At 42.6% G+C, this 18,343-nt stretch overlaps 1 protein-coding gene across 7 annotated transcripts in view; it reads left to right on the top strand.

Annotated features, from left to right (window-relative positions):
• The window catches only part of atp8a2 (ATPase phospholipid transporting 8A2), a 64,453-nt gene that overhangs the window by 1,691 nt on the left and 44,419 nt on the right, over positions 1 to 18,343 (top strand). For 2 of the 7 annotated variants that reach the window (XM_074693049.1, XM_074693047.1), the window contains exons 2-14: positions 680 to 787; positions 6,791 to 6,968; positions 9,785 to 9,884; positions 11,834 to 11,932; positions 12,051 to 12,096; positions 12,312 to 12,352; positions 14,080 to 14,153; positions 14,527 to 14,596; positions 16,133 to 16,260; positions 16,454 to 16,565; positions 17,762 to 17,930; positions 18,027 to 18,154; positions 18,241 to 18,318. In XM_074693049.1, the coding sequence (XP_074549150.1) occupies positions 680 to 787; positions 6,791 to 6,968; positions 9,785 to 9,884; positions 11,834 to 11,932; positions 12,051 to 12,096; positions 12,312 to 12,352; positions 14,080 to 14,153; positions 14,527 to 14,596; positions 16,133 to 16,260; positions 16,454 to 16,565; positions 17,762 to 17,930; positions 18,027 to 18,154; positions 18,241 to 18,318 (1,331 nt within the window). Of the gene's footprint in view, positions 1 to 679; positions 788 to 5,773; positions 6,062 to 6,790; positions 6,969 to 9,784; positions 9,885 to 11,833; positions 11,933 to 12,050; positions 12,097 to 12,311; positions 12,353 to 14,079; positions 14,154 to 14,526; positions 14,597 to 16,132; positions 16,261 to 16,453; positions 16,566 to 17,761; positions 17,931 to 18,026; positions 18,155 to 18,240; positions 18,319 to 18,343 lie in introns of those variants that run through there. The other 5 variants (XM_074693048.1, XM_074693054.1, XM_074693053.1 and 2 more) reach the window with 5 other exon arrangements.

Below are 18,343 nucleotides of genomic sequence, written 5' to 3'. Positions count from 1 at the left end.
TTTGCTCCAATTAGTGAGCTGCCACATCCCTGGTGATGACGTCTTCAGCTGACAATCTGTCACATTCACTCAAACGCTCTGACACACTCACACACAGTATAATATTTTTTACATCTTGAATATTGAGTTTTGAACCATTCAAACTCTAACTTAAGATTCTTTTTCATGTTGCTGAATGCACCTTTATTTACATGACAGCACAGAAAACTCTTAATCTGTTGGAAACACACCTACAGAGAGTATAGTTGTCTCGGGTTTAACAGCACATCTTGTCTGAGTGTAAATGGCCTGCTCTGAGAGTCATACACATGAACCTTAAACAATACATCTGTTTTTACTAGATAATGACTGGTTGTCATGGCTGCCAAGCGACTGAAGATGCAGTTTGGGAGATAGCAGGAGGCCTAACAAATAGCAGCACTTTGGTATTTACACAAGCTGAACACAGGGGGGCACTCCTGGACAGGCTACAAAGTCCATCTGTGTGCAACTCATCAGGCCTGCAACTTCATTTGTAGGCATGTCTGTCATTGCACTGATGATGTTTCTAGTTTCAGGCACATTCAAACACATTTACTGCTCAATCATTGACACATAGATGTGTTGTGTGCCGTATGTTTATTGACTTGTTGTCTTGTGTGTGTTGTTTTCTCCTGCCCGGCCCCTCTGGCGCCCACAGAGCAGTTAGTGTTGACCACCATTAGGCAGGAGGCTTCTGAACTGCAGGACCCAGGCCAGGGCGCCAGCGCTACCATGCGTGCCTGCCTCACAGACAGGTTTGACAAAAGTGAGTTTGCTCGAATTAGACTGGATTGACGCCCCATTTGTGTCCGGAGTCCTGAGGTGCATGTGGCCATGCGCAATAGCTAGAGGCAGGTGTCTCCAAACCCCCGGCCCTCAAGAGCTACAATTTTTAACAAGAGAGTGTCTTTGGTTCTTGCCTGAAAGGGTTACGACATGACATCCCTGCTGTGGACCCTGAACAGAATCATCTGTAGCTCCTTGGGGCCTGGAGTCATGAATGCTGAACAGGATTCAACACTCTCACTGCATGTGCTTGTAGATAGCAGGATGAACATTCACAAAAGACCATGTTGATGAAGGCAAATTGACATGCACTGGGGTCAGATTTCCATTGAACACATTATTTGCATGCTACAGACATGCATGTTTGGACATGGTATGCTTTAACAGAGCATGCACATGGTCACTACTGCATGCATGTATGAGCCATAAATGACAATGAGCTGAAGTAAAGTGGGGGGCATTGACCAGACATGACATCAGTTTTCCTCTGACACTTAAATTCCAATAAATGTTGTGTTCCAGAATGCAAATTGTTTGTGGATGCAGCTTCCTGATTGTTCACCACCTGAAAAGACAAGAGGACTAGAAAATCTGAAGGGATACTGGGCCAAGTTTTATGTTAAGACAGCACTTTTTGAGTAATTAGCCAAACCACCTCTTACTACTGTAGTTACATAATCCTTGGAGGTGGAAGAAACTGATAAAACTTACTCAAGTTACTGTGTTTAGTAGCTTTTTTGTTAAGTTTTTAATATTAGTTATTTTACTTGTACTTAAGTGTTTTTTTTTATTTTTTTTTAGGGGGGATTCTATACTTAACTACATTTTAAATTTCCTTAACTACTGAGTAAAAAAATATGAAAAGCATACTCGCTGTCCATCAACCATGTGACTACTGATTGGCTGACATCAACCACCAACACACTTCTCATGTTGAAATCAAAACAGACACTTTCACAGGTTCATCCTTTACAGGTCAGTAACTCACCAGAGAAATATAGGTTTTGCCAAGCAGACACCTTGTCCAACCAAAGTCAGCGTTCTGCAATCTGGACACTTCACAGAGGGATTTCACACCGGCACAGTTCTGGTTCTTGAACTGATTATCTTCTCAGCATCTTGGTGCTATCTGGCAAACTGGCTTTTGTTCAAACTAGTTAAAATAGACCAAACGTGGGGGGGCATTACTACTACTTCCTGCTTATTTTGCATGAACACAGAATATGGCATTCCCACCAATAATGACACAGTTTGCTAGCTGGAACAAATGTTTTGGGTTCCAGCTGTGAACCATCTTTTCTGGTCTGAACACACCAGCTGGTTTGAAATAAGATCCAGGAACTGAAATCATGCAGGTGTGAAAAACTCTTTACACAGCAGGCTGTGAATTGATGTTGGGACTGTCAATAAAGTGCTAACAGAAGAAAAAGAGGGAACAAAATATTTAATCGCTCCAAACTAAACATGTAAAAAAAAATCTCCCCACATATTAACACTCTTGGTTTGTTACACTAAAGCACTTGACGTAACGTAGACATGTTTTAACATAACCATAACTTTTTTTGTCAAACATATTTTTCAACCCCCCTCACTTAACACTCCCTATTTTTTGAAAGTACTTTCTACTGTTGCCCAAGTAGATTTTCTGACTTCTTCGTACGTACAATTTCATCAAAGTAACTGTTCTTTTATTTGATTAAAATATTTGGTTTTCTTTACACCCCTAATAATACTACATAAAACAAAGGAAAGGCTTGATTTTCTAGAATGGCACTCCACTTGGACTCTATACTCTTACTGTTTTCTTGATTGCTAGCATAGCTTACTTATCTCGCAAGCTATCAGGCTAACTGTAATGGTGGTTCAGAATATTTCCTATAGAATGAACAAGAGAATTTTAGCTGTTTTATCTCTGAATCTGTCACCCAATCCCTTTGTATTTTGCCAGTCTATTGTGGCAATAAGTGATGATCTGTCTTTAAGCTGTAAAATGATAAAGGTTGTGTTCTTCCCTTCCTGAGCATGTCTGAGGAAAATGACTGCCATGTGATTTAGGATAGCTGCATGTTGGGGCCCTGCATCTATTCACACATGAAGAGTATATTCACCTGTGTGTGAGCGTGTGTGTGTGTAAGAGAGAGAGAGCGTACATAACGCACTGTCAATTTGTGTTTGTGTGTACCTGTAAAAATACATACATGAGTTATGTGTGTTTGTGTGCCTGTTACAGTCTCACCTGTAGGATTACCCGGTTATGGATTAGGAGCAGGTGAAGTTGCAGAGCAGACACCGTGGGGATTATCATGCTCGCTCACTTGGCTCGTAAGAGGCTTTCTTGCCTTACCTTCTTCTCTGTTACAGTGGCACATGGGCCAATTTGGAACACACGAGACTGGGTCCACTTGGACCTGAGAATAGGGCCTGCAGGTCACCTAGGAGACTGGGACAGCCATGGGATGCAGGGGTCAACCAGGCAGAAGACGCTCTGTTGGTAAAGCTTTCTAAAGTGAACTGAGTAAAGTAGCTGTGGTGTTTAGGTCCACATGTCCTGAGGCTGTTAGACGAAGTAATTCAGGAGCCTTTGCCTTGTTTTTTAGGCACAGACTCTGTAACTTTGCCGCCATGTTGAAGAAAGAGGAAGACAAAGTGTGCAGGGATTATTATATTCTCTCGAGTATACACAAGTGCAATTGCATCTAAATGTTTTGACAGTTTCTCAGAGAATAAAAATATTGACATATCCAGAGTAAAGGCTGTAGCAGTAGTCTCAGAGCGGCTTGTGGGGGCGGGAAGAGAATGCTTCATCAGCAGGAGATAATGGTAGCTGTTCTACTCTAAATGCTGTTATAATTAGTTGCTATTTCCACTGGCACATTTCATCTCTGAGCTTTGTGTTTAGGAGATGTCTCTATTTTAGACATGATTACAATTAAATCCTGATGGAATTGTAGCTGTGGCATCCAAAGACACAATACAGACAGCTGAGAAAAAGACACCATGCTAGGGGACGACATAAGAGTGGCACCAAAGAATAACGTCCAGTGAAGTATGCTCTGCCATACTGGAAAATGTAGATGAATTATGCAGCCTGGTGCTATCCATTATTCAGTTGCCTAGCTTGCTTTTTAACGGTGAAACTTTGGCTCCAAGCCACAGCAGCTTGGGCTCAATCCCAAAAGCAAAGGTAATACTCCATACTGAGATGTTATGAAGCTCAGCTGTGATGAGTGACATCCTCAATAAATAACATGTACGATGTATTCAAATGTCTACATTGTTCTGCTTACTGGATCAAGTAATTTTATCTGCCCGCTGTGTGAACTTTTTTTTTTTTGTTTTGAGGAATTGTAATGGCAGGCTTCCAGCAATTAAATGGTGCAGGGGCTTGATTAGCTCATGCATTTTATTAAAAGGACACATCTTGATCTAGCTTCGCTATTTGTATGTAGCTTGTAGTAGCAGAGTATCTAATCGGAGTGTTTTTGGAGCTAGGATCAGATTTTCAGGCTCGTGGTACCTGTCCGGCTAGCCTGGGCACTTCATGTGAAATTGACCTGGCTGTGCTCTGTTGGGGTCGGCTGCTGACTCATCTGTGGTGCATCAGTAATGAGTTATGGAGGTGACTGTGCCTCTACTCCATCAGAGATGAGTAACTGAGGCATTGATCTCCTTAGAAATGAATCAGAGCCGAAGTGGGCTGCTGAGAAAGCTGTTATTGATCTGCTTCGGAAAGGTGGAGTGTAGAGAGGTTGAAAGGTTGAGGTATGAGGGTGAGGAAACAAGCAACAAGGGAGAAAGAAAGGTACACAGGAAGGGCTCAAGATGACATTAGCTGTAATTATGTGCTTTAATCTCCGCCAACTTTGACCTTGTATCATTCTGAATTATTTCCCAACAATCTCCCATAATCTGGACCCTGTGCTGTGAATTTGACCTACAGCTCTGCTGGATCTAGAGGTAATAGCCTGGTCACAGATAAAGAGGTGAGAGATAGGCGGCTTATTATCATTTTGCTTGGATAGACTTTGATCCTTGCTCTCTGCCTTATGAAGAAACTCTGGTGCTTTTTTGAAGTCACATTAAACTACGCTCTGGAAATCTCAAGGAAACCCCTTTCAAAAATGGATATTGATGAATTTTTTAACTAAAACAAAATGCTTGAACCAAAGAAATATCACTTCTTCAAATAGCTCTAAGTTGCATTTAAAAATGTTGTTATTATTGTAGCTACTTTCCTGCATAAGCACACAACTTAATGCCTTTTTCAGTGGGAAAAGTGAGACTGGTGATATATCCTGTAGATAAGCCTGACAGGCTTATGTCTGGGTCGTTTTACAATTCCTCGCTTTCTATAGCATAACAGCTTGAGTGGAATTTAATGATATTATCCAAAGTTTGGTTATCGATGAAAGCAGAGGGCTGTACATCTAATGCAGGAATGTGTTGCTCAGAAAGAGATGTTCAAGATCATGGAAATTCAATCTGCCAACGCCTGGCAGTGCTTATTCTTTCTTAAATTATTCATGCAATTAGGCTGTTGTTGTTTTGGCTTACAGACAGGCACGCCGCAGATCTCAGGGAAGTACTAACCCACAACTAGTGCATACAAATAAGAATAACAAAGAACTTATGAATAAAAGTACTGCTTGTATTCTGTAAGAGCAGTTAATGTTTGGGTCAATGTTTATTAATATAAAAGATTACTGTGACAAGTATTGAAAGGGGATTTGGAGGGTGGCCTAGCCTACCTGTATGGCATTATGGACTATTTTGTATGGCTGGGGTCTCAGTGTAATACCCAGAAACCTGTAGCAAAGCTGGTAGACATTTCTGTTGCAGTCATCGCCGTTGAAGGGAAGCGACATGAAGTGATCTCCTGATGGATGGTTTTACCTCAGGCTTGTCATTTGACCCATCTGTGTCCGACCACAACCTCAAGGCGATATAAGGCGTCTGGCCCTTTAAAAGCGGAGCCCCGGCTTTGCCCCTCCGCAGCACTGAAGGAGCTCCATATGGCTTCCTCTTGTTGTCTGGACTGGCAGCAGTGCGAGCCGCTCAGCATCAAGCTGGAAGGGGGGAATTGTCCAAATCGAGCCCGATAAAAAAGGCTTCCCAAGGCGGCAGGTGGCCAGATGACACGGCTGTGGAGCTTGGCGGGGCAGTATCTCTTACCGGGACCGGGAGCTTTCGCTACAGCACGGCCGAAGAAGGGGAGGGGAGGCACGGGCGTGCTGCTGCATCTGTCCTCGCCCAGGTTTGCCGATGTTTAGCCCAGCTGAGTAAACTGTAGGGCTCAGACCTGTTTGCATTGCTCTCACTTCCCCACAGTGCTCTTGCTGAACCACTCGTGTATTCCAGTTATGAGGCGCACTCGAGGGTAGAAAGAGTCCCGCTCCTGGCGCTCATGCGGGGGTGACTGAGCGGAGATCACGACGCTTGAAAATGGTTGGAGATGACAAAGCCAGGCGGGCGAGGAGGCAGGGAGTCTGCAGGAGAAGACGCGTGTTGCATCCTCTGCTGTCACTTCTTTTTTCCTGTAGCTTGATTCATCCCTGGTCGTTCCTTCTGGCTTAATGTGCGCCGGTTCCTGTGTGTGTGCGTGTGTGTGTGACATGTGGACAAGTTGACGTGCTGATAAAACAGACGGACCCGGTGTGTTTGTTCGCCATTGTGCATCCCTCAGCACATCCATTATACACGGGGGGTCCCGTGGGCGTCGCGAAACGCGCGTGTGTGCATTGACGGTACCTGCATAATAATACTGACAGACAGAGGGGGTGTTATACGGGAAACGTCATTGAATCGCCCCCACCGGCTTCAGCATACATCAGCATACAGTAGCCTCTAGTACTAATTGGTCGCCTTCGCTGTTGAACTGTAAACCACGTCTCCCGTCTATGTTTCTGTTTCTGTCCCCCTCCCTCCCCCCTCTCTCACTCACTCACTCTATCTGTCTCACTGTCTCTCACTCACAATCACTCAGCCTCGCCTCTCTCCCATCAATCCAACGGTGCAGGACCTGCTTGCTCGTCTGCCGGTTACCGCAAGGCAGATGATGAGATGTCCGGGACCACTTCCCAGGCGGATCCCATAGACGCCTCGGCGCGGACGGTGCTGCTCAACCGGCCACAGGTGACCAAGTTCTGCGACAACCACGTCAGGTAGGTCTTTGCAGGTTTCCTGTAAAGCATGTTTTATGGCTTGAGTGCACAGATTTCCATGGGTGTTCACTAAAAGTTAAATATTAGCCTGTGTTGATTACCAGGAGGCAGATAGGGAATGGAAGCAGTGTAATGACTGAATGATTTCCAGTACACATCATGAAATCAAACATATCTCAAGACTTCAGAGACACCAACAAAAGTATTTCATACTTTTTGATTGTTGGAGCTGACCACAGCTTATCCGTCAGACTTTTTATGTCCTGAAGTTTCACTAAAAGTTGAGGATCTGCTCGTACTTTATTTCTCTCAAAGAAAAAGCATTCCTTCTTTGTGGATGTTTGCTTAAGGGGGCTCCACAAACTTGTCACAAGGTTGAAGGACATGTGTTTTTTTCCCCCTGGACATACCATGTGCGCGAATAGACTTTGGACCACTGAGATTTCTTTTTCTCCCAGAAAAAAAAAACATGAACCAGTTTGAGCGTAAATCTCAACGACCTACTAGGAGGGTATTTATTTTTGTTTTACAATGACAACTTTATTGATGAAGCTGTTTAATAACTCACCTATTGAGTGATTATTTGCTGTGCTAACACATGCCCCAGCTTGAAGTCCACATTAGGATGTGAGTGGAAAAGTGCTGGGCTTGACAGCTTAACATGGCCGTGTTGCTCAATCAATATGTTCGCATGAATATTTAAGGTCACCGATGAAAGTAAAGTAACTACATGTTGACTTGTGTGCATAAATTACAGAAAGTGCCTCTGTCGTGTTGATCTGGGCAAAGGTGTGTTCTGTGTTTGAGGATCTGAGAGGGGTCACTGAGAGTGAAAGTCTCCTGATTTGATTTGTTGGACTATCATTGTGACTCTTAATGGTCTGAAGGCAAAAAGTGAGCTTCACATGTGTCATCATTTTAGTGCTTTGTGCTGGTGTGTCTGATTGGTCTCTGGAGGTTCAACAAGCGTGATAATGAATGGAACCAAACGACGCTTGTTGTTGTAAAAAAGTCTCTTTTATCAGTATTATCCCAGCTGCCCTCACTGTATTTTGTAGCCCTTGCTGTGATTGAAAATACAAAGCTGCAGTTAAAAGAACAGAACTGGAGGTTGGATCAATGTGATGTGAATTCACTTGTTTTTGTTTACCTCTTCTATTCACAAACGAAACCTGGCGCCATCGCCCGCATTAGGGTCATGTTGCCGTGAGTTAAAGGTTTGTTTTTTGTCACTAGAGTGCCATTATTTCCAGGAGATTTAATTCCTCTTTCAAACAGCCCATTACAGCCCTACAAATATGATTACAGTGAGGTGGTTGCTCCCTGTTTCATTGGATTGGTTAGCAAGTGGCGTTTTTCGCCCGTGCTGCATGCTGATTGGAGAGTCCGGAGCACTTTGGCTCCTGAGGCATGCCCTTTGATGTCCCTGTGTTCCTGTAACTCTTTAGTTTACGTTTTAAAGGTTCAATAGCCTTATTGATTTTTTCTGAGATTAAAGCCTTGTAGCTTTTATCTGCACTCTCAACTCACCTCCTCTCCATTCGATGAGTCTTTCACTTCCTTACATCACTGTATGCAGTGTTGTTTATAAAACCTGGGCATTAGTACGGCTCTCCTGCGCACAAACTCAACCTACTCTGCTATTTTCACTTTGAATGAAAGTTTCTTTTACACACACCTCATTTTTTTCAACTGATCTACCAGACCGTGCTTTTCTGCTCAGCTTACTACAGCTGACTTTTTTCTTCCATTAAATAATGCATGAAGAACGCTGACCTTTTCCATAAAAAAGGGAAAAACAGGACAAAGGCTGAAAGCAGCATGAGAGTTACACCCTGCAGCTAACAGCTGTTAACAACACCAGCGAGTTGGGCGTTCGTAGTGTAAAAAAAACCCCAACACATCCAGATGTTTTCCTGTCTTTTTCTGGTTTTGTGCCGATGCGTGTGTGTTGGAGTGTAAAGAGTCTGGTGTCACTCATCTTTGATTAGATTAGGGTGGCTTTATCTGTGAGATCATGGGTGTAGTATCAGTTAACCCTGACGGATCAAGTGACTCAAGGTCAGGGCATTAAGAGTGTAAGTGTACGTCTGTGAGTGTGTCTGTGTGTATGGAACAGACTACCAGCTGTTGCGCCTCTGTTGCGTGTGTTTACATTTTTGTGCTTTTGTGTCTCTAAAAGTGAGAAAGAAGGGAAAAGAAATCGGGGCTGAGATCGAAAGTTGTGTTGCACTTACCTGATGCACTCTCACACAAACACACACTATCCATTAAACAAAAGCCTCCAGAAAGCACTCACTTTTCACTCAGGCCATGCAGAAAAAAACAAGGGAGGGCTTGACCTGAAGGTTGACTTCTTTATTTTTAGCTTCTGTAAAAGCTCTTACGGTAGCTCTCGATTGTAACAAGACTGATCAATACAGTCGTTCGATCAACTGAGTGACTGACATGTTGGGGCTGCCAAGGATTCTTGCACCTTTATTCTGGGGTGCTGAGCTAAATTTAGATTTCTGGAGTTTAATCATTGCTCTGTTTATAGGTGTGATGTGTGTGCAGGTGGTAATGACTTTGTTTGTCCTCTCTGAGGATAATTGAGTGTTTCTAATAGATTTTTAAGTGCTGCAGTATTGACCTGTGATATAAAGTCTGTAGCTGTTCAGCCTTTAAGATAATTCTGCTGAAGTGAGGCGGGTTAAAAAATCATTAGCACGCAATTTATGCTCGATACCTTTGCTAATGCACCTTCTGGCTCAGCCTTTGTCCGTCTGAATGTCAACGCAACTTAATTCAATTTCCCCTTTCTGCTTTTTTTGCAGTACCACCAAGTATGGGATCCTCACCTTTTTACCTCGGTTCCTGTACGAGCAGATCAGGCGTGCTGCAAATGCCTTTTTCCTGTTCATCGCACTCATGCAGGTAAAGTCCATACAAAACAACCACAGAATGAACAGAAATGTTTTCAGTTTGTTATATACGTGGTTCCTGAATTACAGATCTTCACTGAAAAATGTATTGGAAAATTACCCCACAAGCCTCAGTTTTTGAAAAATGTGTCTCATTTCGAAGTTTCTTTCTTTATTGCAAAAGTTAAATTTGGGAAATTTGTTTGATAAAGCCTCAAGAAACAGATGAAGGATAATCAAGGAAGTTTCACAATGTAAACCCCATAAAGGGACCTTTTTTTGTTTTGATTTGATACAAGTAAAATACTTCATCTTCATCTTCCTTGAACCCCATTGTTAGTTTCTCTTCAATGGCTCCCAATGGCAGCTCAAATCAAATTCAAAGCCCTTCTCCTACCTTACAAAACTGGGACAAGAATGACTCCTGCCCACCTGGCAGCCAGGTCTACACTCCTTCTCACCCACTACACTCTGCCTGTGAAAGACGCCTGGTGCCCCCAACCCAGCATGGCTCTGAATCTCTAGCCAGACTCTTCTATTCTGTTAATTCCACCCAAATGGTGGAATGAATTGCCTAACTCTATATTGTTGAATTTTCAGAATTGTCAGTGCTAAGTGTTCACCAAGAGCTGGGTCTTAGACCTTCTGATCAGTCTACCCCTGAGGACAAAGAGAAGGGTCAGATTAGGTGCCCAAATGTTCCTTGAACAGTGTAGCCCTCAGATATCTCTTAAGAGTATTAAGGGACTCTGCAGATCATATAATGTTGTTGAATGTTGGAAGATATTGTTAATGCTGAAATGCACATGGACTGTGTAAAACATGGACACAGTCTACCCGACGTCACCCGTCTGTTTCTGAAACGGGAAATGAAGCACATCTGCGATAGCAGCCATATTGGTAGTGGCAAGGGCTTCGCATACAGCTATAGGGTGCTGGTCGGTCAAGTGACCCTGAGCTGTGCCTCTGATTGGGCAAACTCGGGATCTTAATATCCTCTGAACGGCCGAGTCAGAAAAAAAACTCACCTCCAGTACAGTGGGTGCTGAAAGCAAAACTAGCGACTCAGACAGGAGACGTTTTTGGAACCAGGCTGTAAATAGTTTAATTTCTGCTTTGAACACAGCTTTTTTTTGGCTTGGTGTGTATGTGACTTCCAGTACTTCCGGAGCCAGCCTCAAGCGAACACTTGAGAAACAGCAGATTTTAGCACTTCCGCATTGTCTCATATTCTTAGACTAGAAGTTGCTGCTTGGTTGTGCGTCACTTTGGACAAAAGTTTCTTTAAAATGAAATTGTAAATTTTTAGAATTGAGCTAAATACCAAAAGTTGGATCATCTTATTTTCAGGGTGAATTTTTAGTCTCGATGTCAATATTTGGTGCCATGTGGTCTGTAAAGGCAGATGTCACTCACCACTGCAGCACTGAGAAGATGACCGGCAGATAGGTACAGTGATCCTATGACACGAGCGCGTTAAGAGTGTTCAAAGTCATGCAGCATCTAAGGCAGAGTTATAAGATAGTGTTCATCAGTGTAACACAGACAGCTAAAGAAACAAAATGTCATTTTTATGGTATTTATGGAAAGAATTGGTAACACAAGAGCATCATTAAAAAAGGCAACTATATTTATTGAACAAGTTTGATCTCAAAAAGTTTTTCCAAAAAGTTCCCATGACTTAACTCTGCTGACTCACACTATATTTGTCTCCAATTCCAAAACTAAATGTTTCCTGTTGTTTTGATTTTTCATTATTGCAGACTGTTCTAAATTTAAAATCCAATTATTGGGGATTGGACTTCTTCAAAAAGCGTCCCCTTTCCCCTGTTCCTCTCACATATCTTGTGCCTTAATGCAGTAAAAAGTGTTGTTTATACTCTGATGCTCCATTATGGGCTCTTAAAACCACTCAGCTACCTGCAGTGAATCCTGAATGTCCCCAATCTTGACTCTCTGCAGCAAATCCCTGATGTATCACCGACCGGTCGCTACACCACACTGGTCCCGCTCATCTTCATCCTCACTGTGGCCGGGATCAAAGAGATCATAGAGGATTATGTGAGTATCACAGCACTGTGAGCTCTATAGGAAGAGATTAAAACTTTTAAAGTGTGAGAAAAAGTATTTAGAGATTCTTGAAGCTAATGTATGATGTTTCTTTCTGCTTTTCTTTCAGAAAAGACACAAAGCAGACAACACCGTTAACAAGAAGAAGACAACAGGTATCGTCTGCATGTGATCATCAACTGTCTGTGCGCTTTTCCATGAGTGTGCTCGTGTCTGTTTGCGCGGGCTTTGTTTGCCTTTCATGGCGTCCTGAATAGCTGTTGTCCGTCACTCACTATAGTGCCGACTCCGGACAAAAGTTAGCAGCTATGAATACTGTATGAGCGCTGTCTATAGGCTGACTGATGGCTGTGTTGTCCTTGTCTCTCAGTGCTGCGGAACGGAGCCTGGCAGACCGTCATCTGGAAACAGGTACCACAGCCTCCACCCCACTCCTCGCTCAGGGGTGTCATCTCTCTTTCTGCTGTTATACAACTCAGTTATAAAGTCTTTAACTACATCAATGAGGGAATATAATACTGTATGGAGCGGCGCAGACGTGCAAGCTGAAAGGATACATTTCTTCTTAAGTAAATTAGCAAATAAAACCAAATCAATAACGTAAATATAAGGCGGCTCTTTCAACCAAAGCAGGGAGGGTAATAAAATGACATGATAGACTTTAAAAGGAAAAGATCATTAAAAGTTAGAGGAGCCAGGCATGCAGCATATTCAGTGTGCTTTGGTGGTGTAGAGTTTTGGATCAAAATATCAAATATCTCTGCATCTTTCTTTTGTCTTTAGAGAGCTGGTTTTCAGTCTCAGTCTCAACTTTTAATCTGTGATTTTTGTGGTTTTCACAATTTCACAGATTCTACCTATAGTCACTCAGTCAGTGCATGTTTGCACAGACTCCATCTGTGCATTGGACTCATGACAGAGAAATGATACCCTTCCTATTAGTATTGATGTTTACTGGCTGGATTACACCTGCTTTGTTTTTTTGTCCGCATAATTCATCCAATTTTCCACACAGACAGCGTTTTAAGTTAAATAATCAAGTTTCCTCTGCTCACACAAAACTTTTGTCTTCTGGTGGTAACAAACTTTGGTCTACTGCAGTACAATGCCTGGTCACTGCATGTTCCTACAAGACAGAAAATCTGTATCATTTTTCTCATCACCAGGAGGTCTCCTCAAACGTACTCATTAACTCCAGAGTCCAGCTGTGTACAGTCTTGGCTCAGCAGGTCAAATCAAATCACACTTGAGTTATTTGGGTGACAACAATGCGGAGCAGGAATGTAACCCCCCCCCGCGCTCCGTCATCCCTCAGGGTCAGGACAGGTGAAGGGATTGTTCCTGAGCCGCTCAGCTCAAGCTGAAAACGAGGTGGCGACAAATAGCTTGAAGTTGAGAACTCTTGGATTTGTCTCATGTTACATAATTTGACTAAAATAGGAAAAACATCCCCCTGTGATTAATTACAGCTATAAGATCAGTGAAGTAGCGCTTTGGTAGAAAGCCAGTTTGCCCCAAAGGAAGATCCCACAAGAGAGTTGTGTTGAGGCACCAGTAAACAATCCCTGGATCACAGCTCATGAAATGTCTTGGAGTCCAGATTGTCTCCTCTGTAGCTCTGGGGAAACAAGGCTCCAGATTTTAGAGAGCCAGGAAAAGACGATTCAGTAGTTTTAACTGCACTTTATGCACACTGGCTGTGTTTGAGCTTTCCCGTTTCTTCTGATAATATCAACTCCACATGCTTTGAAACTTCTCCTTGTCATGTTGTCACCTGGTTCTTTCTTTGAGGCAGACTTTGAGAGGGTTATGGCCCAACTCTTTCCCCATACTTTCCAGAATATCCCAGAGAAATCGTCCAAATTAAGACTTTTTCATGCTTTATGTTCTTTTTCCTCATTTGTCTTCTGCTTGAGATCTCTGCGTGTTATCTGGTCTGCAGCTTGATAAGAACAGTTGAAGCTTTGCACTGCTGTGCGCGCTGTCACTTTATCTCAAATTCACTCTCTCTTGGTTGTCCTCCAATTAACATGCTTGTTGTGTCCTCTCCTCACCCCTTCCACTACCCCTCACCCTACATCTTAATACCCCCCCTTTTTCTTCCCCCTCATGCTGCACTGCTGCTTCCTGGCCACAAGGTGGCAGTAGGAGACATAGTGAAGGTGACCAATGGCCAACACCTTCCAGCTGACATGGTTATTGTGTCCTCCAGGTCAGACTCCATGTGTTTGAGTGTGCATATGTGTGTATTTGTGTGTGGACCTTCATATACATCTGTGATAATTCTTTGTTCATCACATGTTTTAATCCTTTTTTGTGATACTGTGTTTAAATGTTACTATAACTTTCTGATGTTGTTGAATACTTGTTTTATTTAGAAATGCTATTATTGATTCCCAGCTTAGCTTACATGTCCAATTGTTGAAAGTGTGAAATTTTATCATGCTTGAAGTTTGATATTTATAAAACAGATGTTTTAAGGGTGAAACGTGATACTCTAGTGTCGGCATTATTTATTTTTTACTCACTAGTTGATGAATAAAGAGTTTATGTGTTTTGTATACATCTCTGCTTCCTCTCTACAGCGAGCCACAGGCCATGTGTTACATCGAGACCTCCAACCTGGATGGAGAAACAAACCTGAAGATCAGACAGGTAAGAAACACAGAGTACTTTGAAGCTCTGGAGCAGAAGTTGCTGAGAAACCAGGCGGCTGAGTTAGGACATATTGTAACTTTTGGAGGTCATTTGGAAGAAGGTGGTAAAACCCTCTTTAGAATCTGGTGCGAACATGAAGAGAGGAAAGTTATTCATGTTTAACCCATTTATGCTCAATTCTTTTGAGAGTTGTAAGGCATTAAGTTGTATTTGTGGAGTCCCTCTGAATCATATTATACACTTATTTTTTCCATTTTGTACTTTGTTTTGAGGAAAACAAGATTTTTATGATTAGCAACAATTATTGCTGGTGGTCACACAGCTTGTCACTAGGTCACCTTATAATCATATCGAAATAATAATTATAAAGGGATAAAAAAATAATAACATATTCATAATAAATTAAAAAAGGTGATGTGTGTGGGGATGGGGTGTGGGCATTGGCTATGGCAAGTACTTGTTTGTCAAGAAAATTGCACCTAATAAGTGAATTATGAGCAATCCTGCAGGCAGTGTTTTCCTTTAGTTTTTGACAAGCTATGTGCCTACCACCAACTTTTGTTGCCACTCATAGAAAAAAACACATGAAAAAAAAAATTATCCCAAGTACAATTTTTTGGTTGAGGGTTACTCCAGAGCAGGGGTACCCAAACTTTACAATGCCAAGGTACCTCAAACAGTGTTTGCTTCTGGCAGGGGCCGCCCTTTGAAAACCACCAGAAAATGCTTCAGATTATGTAAAGAAATGTCAACTTTAGAAATGTTTTTTCTATTTTTTTTTTCACTTTTTAAAAATTATTATATTTGTTGAGAAAAGGAAATTATTAACAAACAAAAGCAAAACTCACACAAGTAGGTTTCAGGGCTCTGTCAGCCAAGGTGAGATACTCCTTTCTTACATGTAGTCAGTAGTTAAACAGGGAAAGAGCCTCAAAGTTCAGTCTAGTTTTTTGGATAGCTTAATAATAAGCGCAAAGCGCCAGGTCTACACAGATCGTGACATTGTAATGCCGAAGTTGGAGTTGTCAGATAGATTCTATTTTTCCCCTCCCTCCAATTTTCTGAGTGCTCCCAGGGGGCTGCTCTAGAGACTTGAACGATTAAATAATTATAAATATGTTTGGGGGGGAAAATCATGAGAAATTTATAAAAATTGACTCTTTCCTGAACGATTTGCATCCACCATGTCTTTCATCGGAAGGAGCAGGAAACAGATGATGTCATGTGACAGGATGGTTTTATAAACCAAAATCTTTTTTTAAGTTGTCTACGAGCATACAAGTGGAAAAAGTTGCATTAGTAACATTGAGATTTTTCATTGTAAGTAGAAAATGACAGAGATACACTTGGGAAACAATTGTTTCGGGTTAATGTTGTGTTGAAAACGCCATTTTTCAAAATTAAAACCTTTCTCACCACAATCCTCACATTCACAGATAGAGTCTCGGTTGTGTTTGTTGTGGCTCTTCCTGTGCTTCATCAGTGCCTTATTAAAGGTATTCTCTTAATTTACCTTTCATGTTTTTTAAACAGGGTCTCCCACTCACAGCAACGGCTCAGACTCTGGAGGATTTGATGGCGCTTAACGGCCGTTTGGAGTGTGAAGGTCCCAACAGACACCTGTATGATTTTACTGGCTTACTGCGGCTGGAGAACCAAAAGTAAGACACAAAGACAGATTTCTAGTGAAAGAGAAAAGTGTTATTTCTTATTTAATATATCAATATGAAAGCGTTTGTAATTGTGAGAAGAAGGTTAAATAAAGAAAATTTCTATGGCACTGTGAAATTTTCTTCTGTAGTATGAATTATATTTTGTTTCTTATTGGCTCTTTTTTTTTTTTTATTTCTCTAGTCCTGCTCCTCTGGGTCCTGACCAGGTGTTGCTGCGTGGTGCCCAGCTCAGAAACACGCAGTGGGTTGCAGGAATTGTTGTCTACACTGGCCATGACTCCAAACTCATGCAGGTAGACCTGATGTCTGCTCTGAATAGAATAGAATAGAATAGAATAGAAAATACTTTATTTATCCCTGAGGGGAAATTCAGGAGTCACCGCAGCATTTAAGAAAACAAAAGTAAGAAAGAGTATAGAAAGTGCAAAAAGGTCCATAAGAAATTAGATGACGACTTCCCGTCCACCACTCGTCCACCACTCTCCAGCCCAGCCAGTCTCCACCTCCACAGGGTCCAGGACTGAGCCTCCCCAGCAGTCTGTTCAGTCTCTGTCTCCTGGATCCTGTCTGCTCACAGCAGGCGAAGCTCCTCCGATGTGTTGCCGGCGTCCGATGTCAGCTCCGTCAGCCACGTCCGTGAACAGCACGATGCCGCTGGGTTAGCACGGCTAGCTCGTCCATCCCCCGGAGCTGGATCCCACGTTCCCAACAACGATGGATGGAAGGACAGGTCCACGTTGTCATCCCCCAGCTCACACCCGAGAACCGGCACGTCGTCCTCACCTCCTCCTCCTCAGCTCGAGGGAAATCATCAAGCCCTACACTAGTTAGCATTGGCATGCTACAGGCTGCTAACAGCTGAGTTCGCATGTAAACAATACAGCCATGGTTACATGTAGGATCTCCAGACAAACACAGGAGAAAAAGTAGTCAAAAATATTGCCAAAGCCACAAAAAGTATGGTGTCCGTGACCGACAATGAACCGTACAAAGTGATGATCCACTCCAAATACAGAGATTACGAAAAAGAGACGAAAAAAATTACAAGAAACGGAAAAAGACGAGAGAGCTGCTGCAACAGGCAGCTACTTGGGTAGCGCCTAGCAACGGAAAGAATTCAGCAAACTGGAAATAATGACTGAAAAATCCTGGTTTGAAAGGCATTTGGAGTTAAATTTGATTAGAAAAATTACAATTAGAGTTTAATTACCCTCTAATAAACCTCACTGGTGTTAATCAGAGATTTTAATAAACTCAAACAATCCAAGTCAGGAGGCACTTTAAATGCTCCATCCCTGCGCTTGGACTGCTGACATATTCTCCTGCCAAAACAGATCAAAACATTTTAATGAGAGTTTCATTTTCACAATCAAGCATGACAAATTAAAGAAGTGTTTGAAGAGTGCTACAAGGGACTTTCTCCTCTCCAGAGAAACCCCTGTAAACTGTGTCTCTTTTTACTCTACCCGTGCACCTGTCCTCTCCCCAGAACTCCACCAAGGCCCCCCTGAAACGCTCAAATGTAGAGCGGGTCACCAACATGCAGATCCTGGTCTTGTTCGGCATCCTGCTGGTCATGGCTCTGGTCAGCTCTGTGGGTGCTGCCATCTGGAACAGAGAGCACACTGAAGACGCGTGCTGGTACCTGTCCCGGGCAGGTGAGGACACAAAAACAACACACACAGAATGAAAGTGAAATGAAGATTGTGACTGAACGACGAGATGGTAACTATACGACTGCTGTGTTTGTGCAGGTGACATTTCTACTAACTTTGCATACAACCTGCTGACGTTCATCATCCTGTACAACAACCTGATCCCCATCAGCCTGCTGGTCACCCTGGAGGTGGTCAAGTTCACTCAGGCGCTTTTCATCAACTGGGTGTGTTAGAATCCTGGTGTAGGATTTTAAAACTACTCACTTTAACATCAACAGATCTGCTCATTGACCTGATGCTCTTCTTTCAGGACATGGAGATGTACTACTCAGAGACAGACACACCAGCCATGGCTCGTACATCCAATCTCAATGAGGAACTGGGCCAGGTCTCTTCCTCCTCCTCCTCCTCCT

This window comes from Halichoeres trimaculatus, unplaced genomic scaffold (genome assembly GCF_033239565.1).
Source record: "Halichoeres trimaculatus isolate MK-OKI-2021-1 unplaced genomic scaffold, fHalTri1.1 fHalTri1_scaffold_18, whole genome shotgun sequence".
NCBI lineage: Eukaryota > Metazoa > Chordata > Actinopteri > Labriformes > Labridae > Halichoeres > Halichoeres trimaculatus.
Note: the sequence above shows the minus strand (reverse complement) of the source record. Positions and strands in the feature narration are given on the sequence as shown.